This window comes from Rhinolophus sinicus, chromosome 14, assembly GCF_057876585.1.
Source record: "Rhinolophus sinicus isolate RSI-liver-muscle chromosome 14, RSI-T2T, whole genome shotgun sequence".
Lineage (NCBI taxonomy): Eukaryota > Metazoa > Chordata > Mammalia > Chiroptera > Rhinolophidae > Rhinolophus > Rhinolophus sinicus.
Genome location: NC_142514.1, coordinates 152,525,264 through 152,542,524, shown reverse-complemented (window position 1 = coordinate 152,542,524; position 17,261 = coordinate 152,525,264). Strand labels below are relative to the sequence as shown.

General features: G+C 46.4%; 1 protein-coding gene across 14 annotated transcripts in view; it reads left to right on the top strand.

The window, feature by feature from the left end:
• The window catches only part of PLEKHA7 (pleckstrin homology domain containing A7), a 204,137-nt gene that overhangs the window by 116,391 nt on the left and 70,485 nt on the right, over positions 1 to 17,261 (top strand). For 12 of the 14 annotated variants that reach the window (XM_074336073.2, XM_019746629.3, XM_019746620.3 and 9 more), the window contains 3 exons: positions 2,806 to 2,889; positions 15,007 to 15,118; positions 16,197 to 16,301. In XM_074336073.2, coding sequence (XP_074192174.2) covers positions 2,806 to 2,889; positions 15,007 to 15,118; positions 16,197 to 16,301 — 301 coding nt within the window. Of the gene's footprint in view, positions 1 to 2,805; positions 2,890 to 8,455; positions 8,645 to 13,638; positions 14,174 to 15,006; positions 15,119 to 16,196; positions 16,302 to 17,261 lie in introns of those variants that run through there. The other 2 variants (XM_019746628.3, XM_019746627.3) reach the window with 2 other exon arrangements.

Genomic DNA, 17,261 nt, shown 5'->3' with positions numbered 1-17,261 from the left:
GGTCCTATTTCATCTTTTCTTACTGCCGAATAGTATTCCATTGTGTGTATATACCACAACTTCTTTATCCATTCACCTATCGAAGGACATTTTGGTTGTTTCCTATTTTTGTCCACTTTTAAAAACTATCTTCCTTCTAACGTTAGAATGTAAAATTCGTCTTAGTGGCTATACTATCCAACTCAGGATTTACATACCTAACACTCTGGGCTTATTGAAGCTGGTACAAGTTTGGTGTCGGGAGCCCCAGTTGCTGTTAAAACTACATTGTATACAAAGTGGATGCTGGATGCTGCTCCAAGAGCATGGAAGGTTCACTCTTTGCCTGCGTCTACCTGAGATCAACCAGCTGATCTTCTGTTAGAACCAAAGGCTGTTTGGGGGCTACTAAATGCCACATTGGTGTTGTCATTCGGAACTTTGGCTCTGGGCACAAGGTGTAGAAAGGAGGGGGGAGGAAGAGGGAGTAGCGGTGGATGGTGCTGTCTTCCTGATGCCTTGTCTTTAGGGATTTCTGATCCTGGCCAGGAAGCTGCCAGCCCCACAGACTCTCACCGGGATGGCAGATTACCATGCAGAGAGCATCAAATGTAGAAATAGAAGAGACCTGGATTCATGTCCCAGTCTTTTCACTTACTGACGAAGTTATCTTGAGCGAGTCACTTAACCTCTCTGAGCTATGTCCCCATTCATAACATGGGGGTCAACGGTGTTAACAGCTAAGATGTGTAACAAAAGCCTTTGTGGACTGGAGAACCCTTGAGAGATGATAGTGGGTAGTGGTGGTGTTGCTTTATTGTTATTCCCATTATATGCAGGGCATTTTTGTTTTTCTCCAGATGAAAAGGAGGCAGGCTCAGCGTGTGCATTTTCAAATTCCCTGATGAATGGAGAGGATTCTCTCAAAGAAACTGGGTGTAAATAAAGCCAAACCCTTAAACGTGGTGCAAAGATTGCTGAAACAGGTGTTCAGCGGCCTGCTTCTCATCCTTATCTAGATGCTCATGTCTTACTCTGTTTTGGGGGGAAGATCAGGCTGCTGCCTGCCAGATGAGGTCATAGGATTCCATGGGCTTGTCTGGAACCAGGAGCTGGAAGTCGGGAGGCTGGCTGTGGTTGGGAGGAGTGCGAGGGTGCTGGGTGGTGCAGAGTCGTGGGGCCAGGGAGCAGCCTGGCTCTGCCTGCTTCACATTTGGCTTATTCGGATTCAGGCTGCTCTCACCTCAGTGCCAGCTTATCCCAGACACCAGAACTCAGGACGCTCTTACCAGGCCCCAGGGCAAAGTAAGAAAAAACATGGTAGACCTAGAGATTTTTTTTTTAACCTTTATGCTATGCTCATTTAAACCTACTAATCTCTGGGATGGCTCAGTGCTTAATTTGGAGATGAGGCTGATATTTTAACACTACCAAACTGAGATGATACCGGTATATTGACTCTGACAGTGAAAGCATTTTAACGATCTGTATTAAGAGACAAAAAAATGACCATGTCCTTTGATTCAGTAATTTTACCTCTGGGATTTTAGCCCAGGGAAATAATTTGAATTGCAGAAAAAGCCTATATTCAAAGATATATTTATTATACTAGTGGGGTGGGGGGTGGGGGAGCACCTGAAATGTCCAGTGTTAGGAGAATGTTAATCTTTCTAGAATGTAAGCTTCGTGGTGTAAGGAATTTTTTTGTTCACTCTGTATCTCCAGCACCTACAACACTGTCTGACACACAGATGGCCAGTGAATAGTTTTTGGTTATATGAAAAAAAAATTTATATCCGTATGATTTGACTATTATTCAGCAATTTCAAATGAAGAAGTCTTCATTTGGCATAGGACATTTTCTATGTTAATAGATTTCTAAATACAGTAAAATCACAACTTTTTTTTTTTTTTTTAATAAAAGGGGAAAAAAGCTAGGAAGGAGAAGATACCCAGGTATATCTCTAGACGGTGAGATCATGGTGACCTTTTTTCTGTATTTTCTAAAATTTCTCAAACGACTGTGATTTTGTGATTGGGGACAAAACATTTTAAAATAAATCATATTATTTAAAAAAAAAAGGAGAAGGTTAGGTTAGCCTGTTCACAGAGCAAACTGGCAGCATGTAGAACTAGCCCCTCCTCCCTTTCAAAGAACCAGGTAGCCTTTGCGAATGCGCGGAACACCCCCACCTTTGGTTGTGTCTGTCAGCTTGGCGTGGAAGCTGATCCCTCCTAACTTCAAACGGGTGCTCGAAACTACACAATGTTGAAATTAGGCAGGTCATGTTGCAAAGACGTGCCCATACATTTATATCCCATCACCAAAGTGAGGACATTTTATAGTAGGGAGAAGAATTTTAAGAAGATCTATTTTTCTGGGGGTGGTGGTGGTGGTGGTTAATTCTTAGAATTCTTTTCCCGGTTCACGGTTTTTGGAAGCTGTTGAAAGTGCCATCTGCTTTCCTTCACTCTTGTTTTAGCTCGTGCCATCTGAAAGTCACTTTTTGCTAAGCCACTCAATTTGTTGCAGTCAGTGCTTCATGGGATGTCTCTCTAAGAGGCAGCGTTCTTTGGGAGCCAAGACGTCCCTCGAATTAAAATCCCCTCGTCTTAGGTGGCCTCTGGCACCTGAGCTGGAAATTGTTGGCTTTTAAATGCAGCCGGGTTCTGACAGAGTCAGTGCCTTTCAGCAGAAAAGCCCACATTCTCCACCGGGGAGGAATGTGATGGTCAGCGTCCTGAGACGTTACTGACCTATTGTTGTGTCTGTAATCCTCTCCATTCAGACGACTTTTCCTTCATTATCTCTTTCTTTCTCTTTAGCCATAACCAGCAGACCACAGCGTTCCGGCATCCTGTGAGTGGGCAGTTTTCTCCAGAAAATAGCGAATTTATTCTTCAAGAAGAGTAAGTACTTTTATATATTCTCCTTTTCCAGGCAGGGTTTGGGAGCTTAAAGGCATTTGCTCAAAACAAACCTTGTTGGATTATTTTCTCTCTCAGATAGAGGGGCTTGGAGTGGTTTGGTGAAATGCGAGAATTGTGTGTTTCAGTCTCTAGATTTCTCTCGGTGGGAAGAGGAGGGTGGGGGGAGATGATGGGGACGTGCTGTGATTGATGTTGCTCGAGACCCTTAAAAGCTCGCTTTCCCTTGAACAAACCCGTTCCCCTCAAGCGACATGTAATGCACACTCATCTGGTGTGAAAGGACCTTCAATACAGCCTCAGACTGAGCTAAACCAGCCTCCCAAGGAAGCCGCACATAGGAGTCCAAAGCCAGAGCTTAGACTGGTGACTCCCATGGTCCCTGAGCATTTTGAGTTCTTTCTGCTTGTTTTTCCTAACACTGGAACTTTGCTGCTCCTCAGTCCCATTCCAGCGGGGCTCTGGGGTGCTCAGAGGCAGGGTCTGTCACCCAGGGCGGTCTACCTGAAAATGCACATGCAACCTGAATAGGACGTGTTCTTCTCCTGAAAATGAAGGCAGAGAAATGTGTGCCAGTGTCTCTGTTCCCTGCTGCTCACCTGAGATACTTTTGTTTGAAGAAAATAATTCTTTTAGAGAAACTACTAGAGACGTTGGCCTTTATGTTTTTTTTTCCCTTCGGATCATTTTTCTTGTGTTCAATCACGTAGACTAAATATGATCTTAAAATAAACTATCAGTATTTATGTTTTCATAGCATTTCCTTCCCTTGGTACTTACACCTTTAAACTTTCTATTCTGGAGGATTTCAAACATATACAAAAGATACTGTAATAAATCCAATGTATGCATCGCCCATCTTCAGTGATTTCCAAAACATGGCTGATTTTACTTCATTTGTACCCTCCTCCTCACCCCCTGTTTTCTTTTGAAGCAAATTCCCTACATATTATTTCATCTCTATCGTGTTTTCAGCTTAGGATCATTATTTTACGGAACTTTTAAAACTAGAAATCTATAATTACAATAATACTGACATTCCCTGTATGTTTACTCTGTGCTGGGGATTTTGCATGCGTATCTCATTTAGGACAATAATCCTGAGAGGAGGTCATCATCAGCATTTTAGAGGTAGACGCTGAGACTCCAAAAAGTCCTCACTTGCCCAAAGTTGCGTGGCTAGCAGTAGAAATGCCGGGATGTCATCCCAGCTTGAACTCTTTAGTCAGGTCTAACCCTTGCCCTAGTCAGAGGCTGCCTGTTGGCCTATGAGCCATGGTTGCCAGACTTTGGGTTGGGGGTCTGACTTTGAAATCATTACTGCTTTAGAGAGAGAGTGGGAGGAAGGTAAAGACTATCCTGTCTCCTACAAGGAGAAAGAGCTCATGTGTAAAAACAGAGCCAGAATGTGGATTCTCCGAATTCCAGCTTGGAATGAGTTTGTTTACAGAATCCTGAAGGTTAGAAGCTCTTGGGAGGTCACTGAGTTCAGCCCCCTTTCTTAGGCCTCCTGGAGACGTGGGTGCCTGTCATTGTTAAAGGTCTGGGTGGGGAATCCATCAGAATGCTTGATTTGGGAAATTACCAACTTGAATGAGAGTTTCTAGAAAAATGCTTTTTTCCTGGACGTTTTCTCACTAAACAGCGCTGTCACACACACGTCTTCCCTCATTGTTAACAGGAGACTTTGTCTCCTGACCACTTCTGAGAAGGTAGCCTCTTCAATCCTACTGAAATATCTCTGTAGCTAATCTCAATGCCATCCAGTTTCCAAGGAAAAGATATTCCTTCTTTCAAGGGTCATTGTTTCCCTGTAGATTCCATTCCCCGGATGTCATAAGGCGTGCTTGTCTCAGGTGGTGGGTGCAACGATGTGGCCAGACATTCCTTGAAGGAGACAGAATGTGCTTTAGGCATTGAAAGGAAGTGGGGACTCCTGTGAACTGATGCGGTGATTCCTGCACTGACTCATTAAGTACTCAGTAAATGCCTACATTTTGTCAGGGGCTGTGCCAGACTCCGCAGTTACAGCAGCAAGTAAGACAAATGTGGGCCTGTGTGTGAAGAGCTTACGGTTGAGTAGGGAAGATAGATACTTAAACAGGAGATCACAAATGGATCCATGTTCATGACAGAGGAAACCAAGGGTTCCATTGGGGGTTGATGACAGAGTTCTAAGCTGGCTTAGGCATCGTGGAAGCCCTCTCCACCCTGGGAAGATCTGTTGTTTCAATTGAGACCTGTTCAGTCAACAGGTGAACAGCCTGAGCAGAAACCTTGAGGGCAGAGCGGATAGAGCCTGGGGGGATCTAGTGAGAGTGAAAAATGAAGGGCGCCGCATGGATCCTGGAGATACTTGGGAGGTAAAATCGACAGGACTTGGTGATTGATTGGCTGTGATGGGGATGAAAGAGAGGGAAGACTCTCTTGAAGTTTCTGGCCCTAACCTGGAGGAAGGGGGAGAATTTGGATAAGTGTGCATGGGTGTGAGGGTCGTTGACAGCTGAGGGAAGTGTGGCCCGCCTTGGTGGGTTCAGAGAGCAAGAAGACTGATGTGTAGTAAAGATAATGTTGGAGAGGAAGGCTGCAGCCAATTATCTAAATAATTTCCTTCTGAAATACGGACTTACTTCCTGGTGGAGATCTGAAGGGTGAGTGAGACATGATTTCCTCTCTCAGAAACCTTTTTTTTTTTTTTAAACTCGCCAACAGATAAGATTACTATTATAATCTTGTAAAGAGCAGCTTGATTTGGTTGTGTGGTGTGTTGTGTGCTCAGGAGGAAAGGCCGAGATGATCATTTTTGTCCTTGAAACATCCGCTCTCAGATTGTGTTGGGTAGAAAAAGGAAAATTGGCTTCTTTCCTTTTTCAAAGAGGGTCTTTTAAGGCCGCTTGACTCCTCTTGCCAGAGCCTTCACCCTATTTCTTTCAGTGAATCTTTCTAGAGCAGTGGTTCTCAAAGCATGGTCTCGGAAGCAGCATGACCCGGGACCTTGTTAGAGATGCAAATTCTTGAGCCCACTCTAGACCTACTAAATCAGAGTCTGGAGGTGGGACCCCACGTAACCTGTGTTTTAACAAGCCTTTAGGATTCTGATTCTGGTAGAAGTTGGAGAACCACAACTGTAGACAACTTTCTGTTTCCATCCCTCCTAAATTATCCCCAGATTTTTCCTTTCACCCTTAAGTCTCCTCCAGATACTCGTCATTCTCGGAGCTGCAGTAACAATCATAGATGGATTTTAGTCAAATAATCTTGGGTTTCTTCTCCTGTGGGAAGAAAATAAAAATGGTCTACATGGTGACTTCCTTTAAAATATTACTGATGTGAACAGACAACACTTCTCCCCCAGTGTTGGCAGGTGGGGCTCACCTGAGCTGCTTGGTGGAACAGGTGCATGCCCACCAAAAGATGGTTTCCCATTTTACAGATTACAAGTAAGGGGAGGAGACATAACATGACAGCTGTCATCTGGTGGATGCAGAGAACATAAGCTCTGAGTATTCTAGTTTCTGTGTCAGCAATACAGTCAGTCAGGATAGGCTAGGGTCTGTTTGTAACATCATCAAAGAAAATCTCAGTGACTTAAAACAATTAAGATTTATTTCTCACTTTTACTCCATGTCTATCACAGTGTCACCTAAGGGGTTCTGCTCTGTCATCTTTACTGAGGCAGGCTCCATCTCTGGTTCCATGATTGCCAAAGGCAAGAAAAAGGGAGCTTTGGTGAACTGTGCACTGGCTCTTTCACACATTTCATTGGCTAAAGCAACATGTGACCACTCCTAACCTCAAGGGGGCAGCGATGTGCGTTTCTACCATGCACCTGGGAAGAGAATTAGAAGTATTTGTTGGTCAGCACTAATGACTGCACTTAATAACCCACAGTACAGATTTATTAAAGGAAGCAGGACCTTCAGAGTTTGTCACCAACAAGCTTCTTTTGCTGCATGACTAGTGTTTGCGTTTACATTTCACCTTTTCTGTTATGCTACCTAGTTTTTTGTTAGAATCTCCAAGGCGGGTGGGTATCAGCCAGTGGGTTCTGCAGCCTTGTCCCCCAAGGGACACCCCTTCACACCCAAGCCAATAGGCATGTGAAAATCCCTGTTGGAAGAGTTCATATAAGCTCAGGCTGCATTAGTAAAAGTGCAATGTGTAGAGAAAAGGGGAGAATAGTTCTGGTATAGCACGGTGTTTGTGGACTTCTTCATTAATTTCAAGTTTATGGAGCACCAAGGACATGCCAAGCCACAAACACTGTCATCTGGGTATAAATTTCAAGAAGGATGTTAAGCAATTGAGATTCCCCTGAGGAGGGGGACCACAATCGTGAGGGGTTTGGAAACCCCATCCAGTGACCTGGCATGTTGAGTCTGCAGAAGACAAGATGAAGGAGGGTGGGCTATGAGTTTTAAAGAGGGGCTGGCAGGTGGAAGTGGGGTATTTATTGCAGGGCTGCGAAGGCAATGAGTAAAAGTTATTGGCAGGTAGCTTTGTCTAGGAAAGAGATTTCCTAGGAAAGAGATTTTCCAGCATCCCTTGTTTCAGGATCTAGAATTTTATATTTAACATTAAATGAAATGACCTACCTCCTAGAGTTGGCTTTTTCCATTAATAATATTTTCATACCTAACGTTTAGAGCCCTTACTATTTATTATCAGGTACTTTTCTAAGTGCTTTATATATATGAATTTAATTCCCACAGCAGTCCATTGAGTAAGATACCATTATTAGGTACCTAATAATGGCACAGAGAGGTTAAGAGTCTTGTTAAAAGTCACACAGCTAGTAAGTGACAGACTTAGGATTTGAATCCAGGTAGCCTGGCCCCAGATGCTGTTTCTAACCACTATACATAGTGCCTCTCATTTCACTGGTCTTCAAGAGACAATCCCTTTCCTTGGCTCTACTCAGGCATTAATGTGCTAAGTAGGCTACTGCTGCCTAGAGCTTTTAATTGCAATTGTATTTGCAATAATGAAATTTGATCTAATAACTACATTTGCTTGAAAGACGCCAAGACTACTCGGTAGTCTTTTCTCCAGAAAATGTTCTCAGGCCTTTTTGCAGGGCCTCATTTCCAGTGATTGGATCATTTGGGCTCCTCTTCTTAAGCTTCTTTCCTCATTCTCAGTGATGTTCTTAAGTTGGGAGCTTGTGGTTGCCCTTTGTGGCTTACAGGGCCACACACAGCAGCCCTCCTGAAAAGGTAGAGCTGGGTACGAGGAACTTCCAGGCTGTGGTTTTGGTGGTTCGTGCTATGCATTAGGAGCATTTTCTCTTCAGTGCTGGTCTGCCGTGGAAGCCGCTGACAAACGCCTCTGCAGCTCTTGGGGAAGAGGAAGGAAGCATTCCGGAGCCTTGACGCTGGCAGCTGACTGACAGCAGGCTGTGTACCCTGATCCCCAGGCTCTGTCAAGCATTTGATGTTGAGGTGGGGCCTCAATGAGAGAGAGTATGCGCTCTGGAAGTTCAGAAGCGTGCTCTTGTGCTCAGAAGCCGGCTGCAAGGCACCCAAGATTTCCGTGGAGTTTCTTAACACAGAGAGGACCCTGGCCTGGCCTGTCTTTCCCGGCATCCTAGCCAGTTTAGCTTACTCCGTCCCTTGGGTCTGAGGGGCCCTCTGTTTTCTCATTGGATTGTTTGGAAAAGAACACAAGTTTGAATTGCCTGGAATGTTCTGCATGGTGTTTGGAGGATAATACTTCAAAAGATACTATCTTGCTGAAGGTAAGAATGACCTCCCTTCCCTTTGGCCTCTTTGGGGGTCTATTTTGCAGACTTCAGGGCAAGGCTCTCTAATTCTTGTGCCAATGATTGGCCTCGGGGTGGGATATCTCCGGCTGCTAGGAGGTGGCTGTCTCCCTTTCCTCCTGCAGTTACAAGTTGGGGAAAGCTGATGGAGATTCAAAGCACAGGATGGGGGAGGGGTGCACTACAACTCCGAGCTGGGAGAAGGAGTCTGTCCTGTTGCTCCTCGGCTGAGCCCTGGGCCGTGAGGCTGATGTGTTGCTCTCTGCAGCTGTATTGCCAGCACCTTGTCTCTCCAGACTGACAGTCTTGGGCTAGCTTTGCCTGTTGCATTTGGTTGCCATGGTAGCAGAAAAAATGAGGCAAAATGGAAACACCTGGCAAGCAGATACAGAAACTTCGACTGTTCAGTTTTCCTTCTTGGTCTAGGAGACGGCGTCTGTGACAATCACAGGTAGGGGAAGAGGTGGTGACAGTGTGCTTAGTTCATTCAGACACCTGTGTGTTGGCTTGGCTTTGGATGTTGATGTTGGGAAGGGCATTGGCACGGGGGGTACAGTCATTGCCACGCAGCCACCACGTCTCTGGCTCTGACTGCACTGGGTGAAAACGCTGCAGTGGCGACTTCGTTATGTGTGGAAGGGAAGCTGCTGCTTACACACAGTCATTTTGTTTCTTCCTGTGACTTCCCTTGTCCTCTTCTTTTTCCTCCTCCTGGTCTGGGAAGTGCCCAGCTCTCCATTAGAAAAGGTTGTTTTCTAATGAGAGAAGTGGCTGCCTAGTAAGCCCGGAGGAGCAAATAGGCTGAAAGAGGGCTCACCAAGGGCTCGGGTTGGGATTGCAGGTAGCACCTCTGAAGCAGCAAAGCAGAGGTGGAAGGAGCAGTAGAGGTTGAGGTCTGGTTCTCCTTCAGCGCAGAGAGAAGCGTGGACAGCGGAAGACACTGGCCCAGGAGTATTTGGAAGAGTAGGACTCAGGCCAGGGCAGTACTTTGGTTTGGGGGTGCAGAAGGGGAGCCCTTAAGGCTCCCTGGCTAATTTTCATGCCCAATGAGGAGTGCTATTTGGACTGGTTTCCACCTCCGAGGTGGGGTGGGGTGGGGTGAGGAAATGGAGCTTGTGTTCGAGAGAGAGAGGAGTTGTGGAGGAAGGGGAAAGAATACTGAAAGCCATAGTTGAGTAATGAGGCCATAGTTGCTGAATGAAAACCCGTGTCAGACAGCCTCCCCCAGGGTGTTGGGAGTGTACAGTGAGCGTTGGCGGTCTGTGTGTGTCTCTCTTTCTGGGAAGAGGGGGTGTGGAGGTGTGTGCCTGCTTGGGACAAGAACGTTCTTTTATTCTTGCTTTTCATTGTGCATTGCTTTCCCAAAACCCCTTAGGTGGTGGGTGTAAGCGCCTTAAAAAATCTGCTGGTTGTTTGTGAATGTGTCTGTTCTCATGCAGCCCTCCTTCCAGAGCAATAATTTTAGCTGAGTTCTCTGTGTAGGATCCTTGAGAACAGAGTAGGAATTCGGGGTCTTATTTTTCCAGGCATTAATGGGATATGGGTATCATCTAATGATGTCTTGTCAGTAAGAGATTCCTGATTCCCCATAGCTTTCTAACCTTGTATGATAGCCTGAAAGACTCGACATTATCATTGTCCTGGGGAGAGAATGGCAGCACAGTCAGGCATAGGGTTACTGTACTTTACACAAGCCCCAGATAAGGTGTTTATAAGGAAGTTTGTAGGAAATGATTGTTTAGAAGTTAATTGTTTGGCTTCTTGAGCTTTCTGGAGAGAAGTACCTTGGAAACAAAAATAAAATGTCCCTGAGATTTAAATTCTGGGGTCTCCACTGGTAACAATCACAGTGCTTTTCATTTAGTACAGTGCTTTGTGATTTTCAAAGCGTTATTTCAATCCACACAACTGCCTTGTGAGGGAGAATAGTTTTCACCCTATTTTTGCAATAATGGAAACTGAGGCCCAGAGGTACAATGCAACTCGTAGAGCGTAGGGGAGTCAGTCAGCTGCAGAGCTTTGTATTCTGGGCTCAGTCTTTCCAGCACCCCAGGATCCTCTTGGTTTGGGGGTTAGTCTTGGCCCTGAGAAGAGCAAAAGCTCTTTGTCAGACTGTGGGACTTGCCATAGGCTAGTGTTTCTGTGGCAAAGCCCAGGTTTTTGGAGTCCAGCTTCTGTCTTGGGAAAGTCACTAGTTTCTCTGAGCCTCAGTTTCCTCGTCTATAAAGAGGAGATGGTGAAAGTGGCTTTGCAGGGTTAACTGAGTAATGCAGGCAAAGTGCCTGGCACACAATAGGTGCTACAAGTATAGCCCAGTCCCTCTCCTTGCTTGGCCATGTGCACCTGTCCCTGAGGGTTGGTGATACTTAGTTTGGTGACCTACCTGTTGTGCTGGCAATAGGGTAGGAAAGGGTCTTGCTGGGATCCCACTTTCGTCAGCTCCTGTGCAAGATCTTGACTGAGAGGCCACTGAGGGTCCCATGACCCAAACTCATATAAATTCAGACCCTACAGGAAAAAGCACCTTCTGAATTATAACCTCCCTTTCTTACTACATCTGTTGGTGTTATATGCATTTGCTCCTGGGTATGCAGGAAGCAGAAGCAGCTCCTTTATAGATGGGGAAGTAGAGGGACAGAGAAGGTAACTTCCTGCCCAGGCTCACCTGACACATCCTTGAGGAAGCTTAGAGTAGAATGAAATCATTTTGCTATTGAGCTTCTCCAGACTGGGTTGTTGTTTTTTTTGTTTGTTTGTTTTTTGGTCTGGTCCTAACATCTTTTGTTACTTTCAGATGGGAGGCAGTTGCATTAAAACTCTAGCTCATTGTTTTAAGCTTCAGCTAACACCCTTCCAGCAAAATAATCAGTATTCGAGTAGCCCAGGTCAAGGAAAGCGAAGTCTTTGTTCCTCTCATCCCAGTGTACCTTGGGAATCCAGATAGCATAGAAACCTGGCAGACAGGCTTTTAAGTTAACAGGATTTTAGTTTAGGACACCGAGAGAGAGTCTGCCTTCCTGTAGCAGGTGCAGGGTTTTGGTCTCCTCTCCCCAGAGTCCCTGTGACTCGTGCCTGAGGGCAGGTTGTTGGGAACTGAACCATCCTCACAGCTGCTGAGCTCAAGGCCACATGTACTTCTATGGGGCACAGGGGACGGTTCTTGGGTGAAACCTATTAGGAAGATCCCTCTGTCTGAGGAGGATGGATCAGTATTTGCCCCACCAGGCTCTAAAGTGGGACATGCCCTAAGATGTAACTGGCTGAAGCGAATGTACCAGAATGCCCACATCCAAGTGAGTGATGACCCCATCAGTGAGTCTCTTCAGGAAGTTACACACATGCGCCACTGATGTTCCCATTACTTAAAATGGTGTGATAAACGACCTCTAGAAGTTTCTATCAGAGCCAGCGTTTTAGCCAAGGGAGAAAATTATTTTTTTGAGACTTTTTTAATATTCTAATTTTTGGACACCAAATGGTGTCCAAAGCATGACCACTACCTTTTTTTTTAAAAAAAAATTATTATTAGTTGTAATTCTGGATAACTTCTAGTTATTTCCAAAAGTCATATTCACCCATGGGAGACCTCCAAGGTCGTAACCCACGTTCAGGAGATTCAGAGGAACGTCCTCTGGAGACAGGTCTTGTTACTTGGCTGAGTGTGTAGCTGTGTGCACCTTGTTCTTTCAAAGAGCCAGGTCAGGGACTACCAGGAATGGTTGCGTCTGCTGCTTCAGGTGGGAGCCCTGGTGAAGATTCACTCCTTGCATGCAGAGCAACACAGTCCCCTTCCTGGGAGCAGATTGAGTTTGGACTTCAGCCGTCTTTCCCAATGAAGAATGGAGTGGACGTCCCGTGCTTCTTCCTCCTTCCCACGCCCCACCACACACTGTCCTTCACTGATGATCAGTGTGGGGGCCACAACCAGTCCTTCTCCAGCTGGAATGTGTTCACAGCTGGCTCCCCAGGCGGTGGTCATGCCCTCACTCACCCAAGGCTGCAGGGCGGTCTTTGCTCCTGCGCCCTTGGCTGGAGGAGCTCCCTGGCCAGCCAGCATTTCTGAAGCTAGTGTGGGGAGGAGACATGGGTTAGAGTGCAAGGGGATGGTTAACGTTAGAGCTGAAGATTGTACGGTGCAGAAATGGCAAAAGTGGCCATCCGTCCCGGATTTCCTGGGCCCATCACAAATCCAGGTATCTCTGGCCCACAGAAGAGAAATGGCATACTTGTATCTAGTTGGTGGAATGTGATGCATCATTTAAAATGATGTGGATGAGTTCAAAAGAATGGAGAAAATGTTTATGATAAGTTTTTAAAAATCAAGATGCAAAATCATAAACACAGTATGATCAGTTATATAAAAACAACCCCTCCCCACCCCCCAAAAGAGGCATATAAAAAAGAATGAAAGTAAATATACCACGTGTTAAAAATGATTTTCCCTTGGCTGGCAGGACTGTGGTGGTTTTCTTTCCTTTCAGCTTTTTTTCTTATATTTCTCAAATAGTCTATAATAAACCTCTATCCGTTGTCTTTAATGGGAGTGAGTTAAACTTGATAAAATCCCAAACAAACTTTTTTTTATTTATTATTGGACTTCGGGTGCTGAATTGTAGCTTAGAGATACAGCTGCCATAACTGAGATGACCTGAGAATTCTTCTTCCTTGTCTCAAACCTCGGAAATCTGAAAAGTCGGGCAAGACCAGGTTCCAGGAAGGCAGAATTCTGCCTGGAGGCGGGACCTGGACAAGGCCGGCTCTCAGAGACCTTCCCACCCCTAGTAGGCGATTATCTCTGTGCTGTACACAGCGTCTGCCAACAGTGAGCTGGCTGAGTGTGCTGACATTCTCTGAGTGGGGACCAGTAACAAAAGTCTGGCTGGGATGGAGGCTGGGGGCGGGGAATCCAGAGTGAGTGCCTGAGCTGATAAGGGGCCAGTGATCTCTCTGTCTGGAGGGACTTGTATCTCCAGCCACCAAGCGTCTGACAGGGCCCAGCCCCTTCTGTGAAGAACTTGCCTCACGGTGCAGGGTATTGGGACTCTGGCTTGGCGCACGGCAAGAATTACTTCTCCTTTGTGCAGCCAAGGTTTTTGAAGGAAGCAGCATATCTTATCTCCAAGGTGGAAACTAGGATTTTGCCTCGTAGCACCTCTGTAAAAGTGAGACTGGCGAAAGGACGTCAGAGCGCTTCTTCCTCAGCTGTGCGCTGCCTGGATCCCCCATCTCCATCGTCTCAGGGTCCTGCCACACGCCTCCAGATCAGATTTTCTCCACTCTTCTGGCAAAGAGCCTCAGTTCACTCCAGCTGCCTGTCAGAACAGTGAAAATACCCAGCCATATCCTGGGACTTCCGTTTTTGAGGAAGGCTCACTGATCTTGGAGTTAGCAGAGTCTGGGAATCAGCCTCAAGCCGTTCAAGGATAGTATTGAATTTGTGTGGAGGCGTTTGCCCCAGCTGCCTTGAAAGACATACTGGCAAATGCTGGGGCTCTGTGGAAACAGGTGAGAAAGGTTCACTCTGGTGTCTCTTGAGTGTGGGACCGAGATGTTCCCAAAGTCCTGGCCCTCCCAGGGCAGGTGGAGCTTCTTAGTTTCTCAGTGGGAAGCGTGATGTCACTGGATGCTGATGGGGACACACTGGGGATACTCGTTGGGGACCCAGGCACGCTTCATTACTCCCTGCTCTCCAGACATGGCGCAGGGGTTAATATCTCTGATGGCTCTATTCTGGGGCAAATAGAGTGTTCCCAGAATAGGACTCTTTGTTGAGTATCCTATTTTGGGAGGCAGGCCCTACTGGTGTTTATGTAAGCGATTCTCTGTGTGTAGCTGGGGGTGTAGATGTGTGCGCAAGTGATTTCTTGTTACTAATTATAAACAGTTTTCTTTTGTGAACCAGGGAAATGAAGGTGTGTGTGTGTGTGTGTGTGTGTGTGTGTGTGTGTGTGTGTGTGTAAGGCGTATGGATTGCTCTTGCTGTGAAGAGTGGTGTGTGACTGTGTGTGCCCATCTGATGGGCAGTTGCCACAGACACGCGAATAAGAGAGTAAATGTGGGGACCTCAGAACAGCAGGCAGGGATGACTGCCTTGGGCCCTTAGTGGGGTGTCAGGCTGTGGAGATTTGCCCACCTGTCATCCTCTTGACTCCCTGAAGCACGTGGGTATGCTGGGCATCATGCCCCTCTGGTGGCAGTCTGCAGTCAGGTGGTCTCCAGAAGGTCGGTCCTAGGTTGTCAAAGGCCCATCAACCAGTTCTAACCTGGAATAAATCTCAGATTCCTCTTCCCATTGCAGCCTGACACTTGCTCACCGGATTCCCCATGTCTCCCCACAGGTCAAATCCACATATGTCGAAGCAAGAGAGAAACCTAAGACCATCCAGCATGGTCAGTGAAACGTCCACGACTGCGACCACTTCCACCATGGAGGCCAAACCTGGCCCCAAGGTGAGCTTCTGGCTGTTCCATCCTTCCTTCCCCTTTTATATTTGCCAAGCCCTTTTGTAACCAGAAGCCCATTTGACTTTCACCATAGTTTTGTGAGGGAGACATGTAAGAAGTATTCTTCCCAAACGATAGATTGAGAAATTGAGGCCAATTGGGGTTATGTCACTTGCCCAAGAAAACAGGTGATTACCGACAAAACCAGGGCTGACGATCTAGGTCCTTGAAGGTAGTCTTAATTTTCCAGGCGTGTCTTGGAAAGGCCGCATGTGTTGCAGACACAATGGTGAGATTTTTGATAGATGAGTCCTGGGAAGAGTGCCCTTGAAAAGGGCCCAGAGGTTTCCGTGCCCAAGATGTGGGAGCACTGCGTGAGGTGGAGGTAAAAAGACCAGCATTGAAGAGAACAGGAGAGTGCTGAGGACTGAACCCAGATACTGTGTATCCCCGAAAATAAGACCTAGCTGGACAATCAGCTGTAATGCGTCTTTTTTTTGGAGCAAAAATTAATATAAGACTCAATTATTATATTATATTATATTATATTATATTATATTATATTATATCATATCATATCATATCATATCATATCATATCATATCATATCATATTATATATTATGTAAGACCCGGTCTTGTATTATAGTAAAATAAGACGAGGTTTTATATTAATTTTTGCTCCAAAAGACGCATTAGAGCTGATTATCTGGCTAGGTCTTATTTTTAGGGAAACATGGTAGGAGGGATAAATATCTGGAAATTGGCAAAGTCTGTGACCAAAAAGTAGCTTTGTTCCAGAAAGCTGTAGGACATATTAGGGCCAATAGCTGCTGGTGAAAGTTGATTGAAAATTCCCTTTACATATTTTTCTCTGTGACTTAGATGGGAAGCTTGACGGGTCTTGGACTTGCCTTTCAATTAAAATGCTGTGGCCATGTGCACGCCTGTTAGCTGTGATCAAAGGGCGCTGCCACTTAGAGGAAGGCTGAGGGGACCTACACTCCGTCCTCCTCTCATTAAGGGCTTTTTCGTGCCTCCTTAAATCCCGCCCCTGCTGCTAGTGTTCGTCTGCTTTTTCCTAGATCATCAAGTCCAGCAGTAAAGTCCACAGCTTTGGGAAGAGGGACCAGGCCATTCAGAGGAACCCCAATGTTCCAGTGGTGGTGAGGGGCTGGCTGCACAAGCAGGTGAGCAAACTGAGGAGGGCGGGTGGGAAGGAGGAGGTTGTTCTTGCTGAGTTTCTTTCCTTACCTCGGGCCCTGGGAACTGGGACCAGGCTCCTAATAAGTGTTCTATTTCTGAGTTTATCTGAAGCAAGCAGATTCTGCCCACTGTGCTGAGCGATTTGCCGTTCATTTGTATGCGTGGACTGTCCATTAAATGACCACAGCTTCCCTCCCCAGAGCCAGCGGACCACTTTCGCCTCTGGTGCTATTGGCTTCGCTGGGACCCAGGCGCTAGTGTGGGTGGGTCAGCATGAATCCAGCCTTACAGCACTTGCCTTCCTGATGTTAAAGAGCCTTTGTTGTCACTTGCTGAAAAATCCCGTGTTTTCTTCTCCCCCAGTCTAGCACACATATCTAGCTCTCTAGCACCTCTGATTCCAAACTGGCCAAACTCAGCTCCTCGTCTCCTCACCCTGTTGCCTCTCTTTCTCCCCATCCAGCTTTTTCTGGATCTCGGTGATGATATCACCGTTCCCCCAGGTACTCAGATTAGAAATCTCAGCACCGTCAGCTCCTCCTCCTCCCGCACTCATTCGGCCAGGAAGGCCTGTCAGCGCCGCCTCCCTCGAGGCCATCCTTCATCTCTGTCCTCACCACCCGTTGTTCTGCCTCTGGTCCTCTGGCCGTGGATAGGCTGTGAGCTCCCAGGGCCAGAGACCATGTCCCTCTTGCTTCCTTCCTTCTCTCCTTGCCATCCATCCATCCATCCATCCATCCATCCATCCATCCATCCAACCACCCACCCGGTGCCTGCCATGTTCTAAGCGCTCTCACAGCAAATGCAAAGAGGTGAATAACATGTGGTTCCTGCCCTCAAGGCTCTCATAGTCTGCCAGGGAAAACAGATGGACACATCTCTCACATGTCATCATCACCCAGCACAGTCTCTCACATATCATACCATCCAAAAAAACAAACACA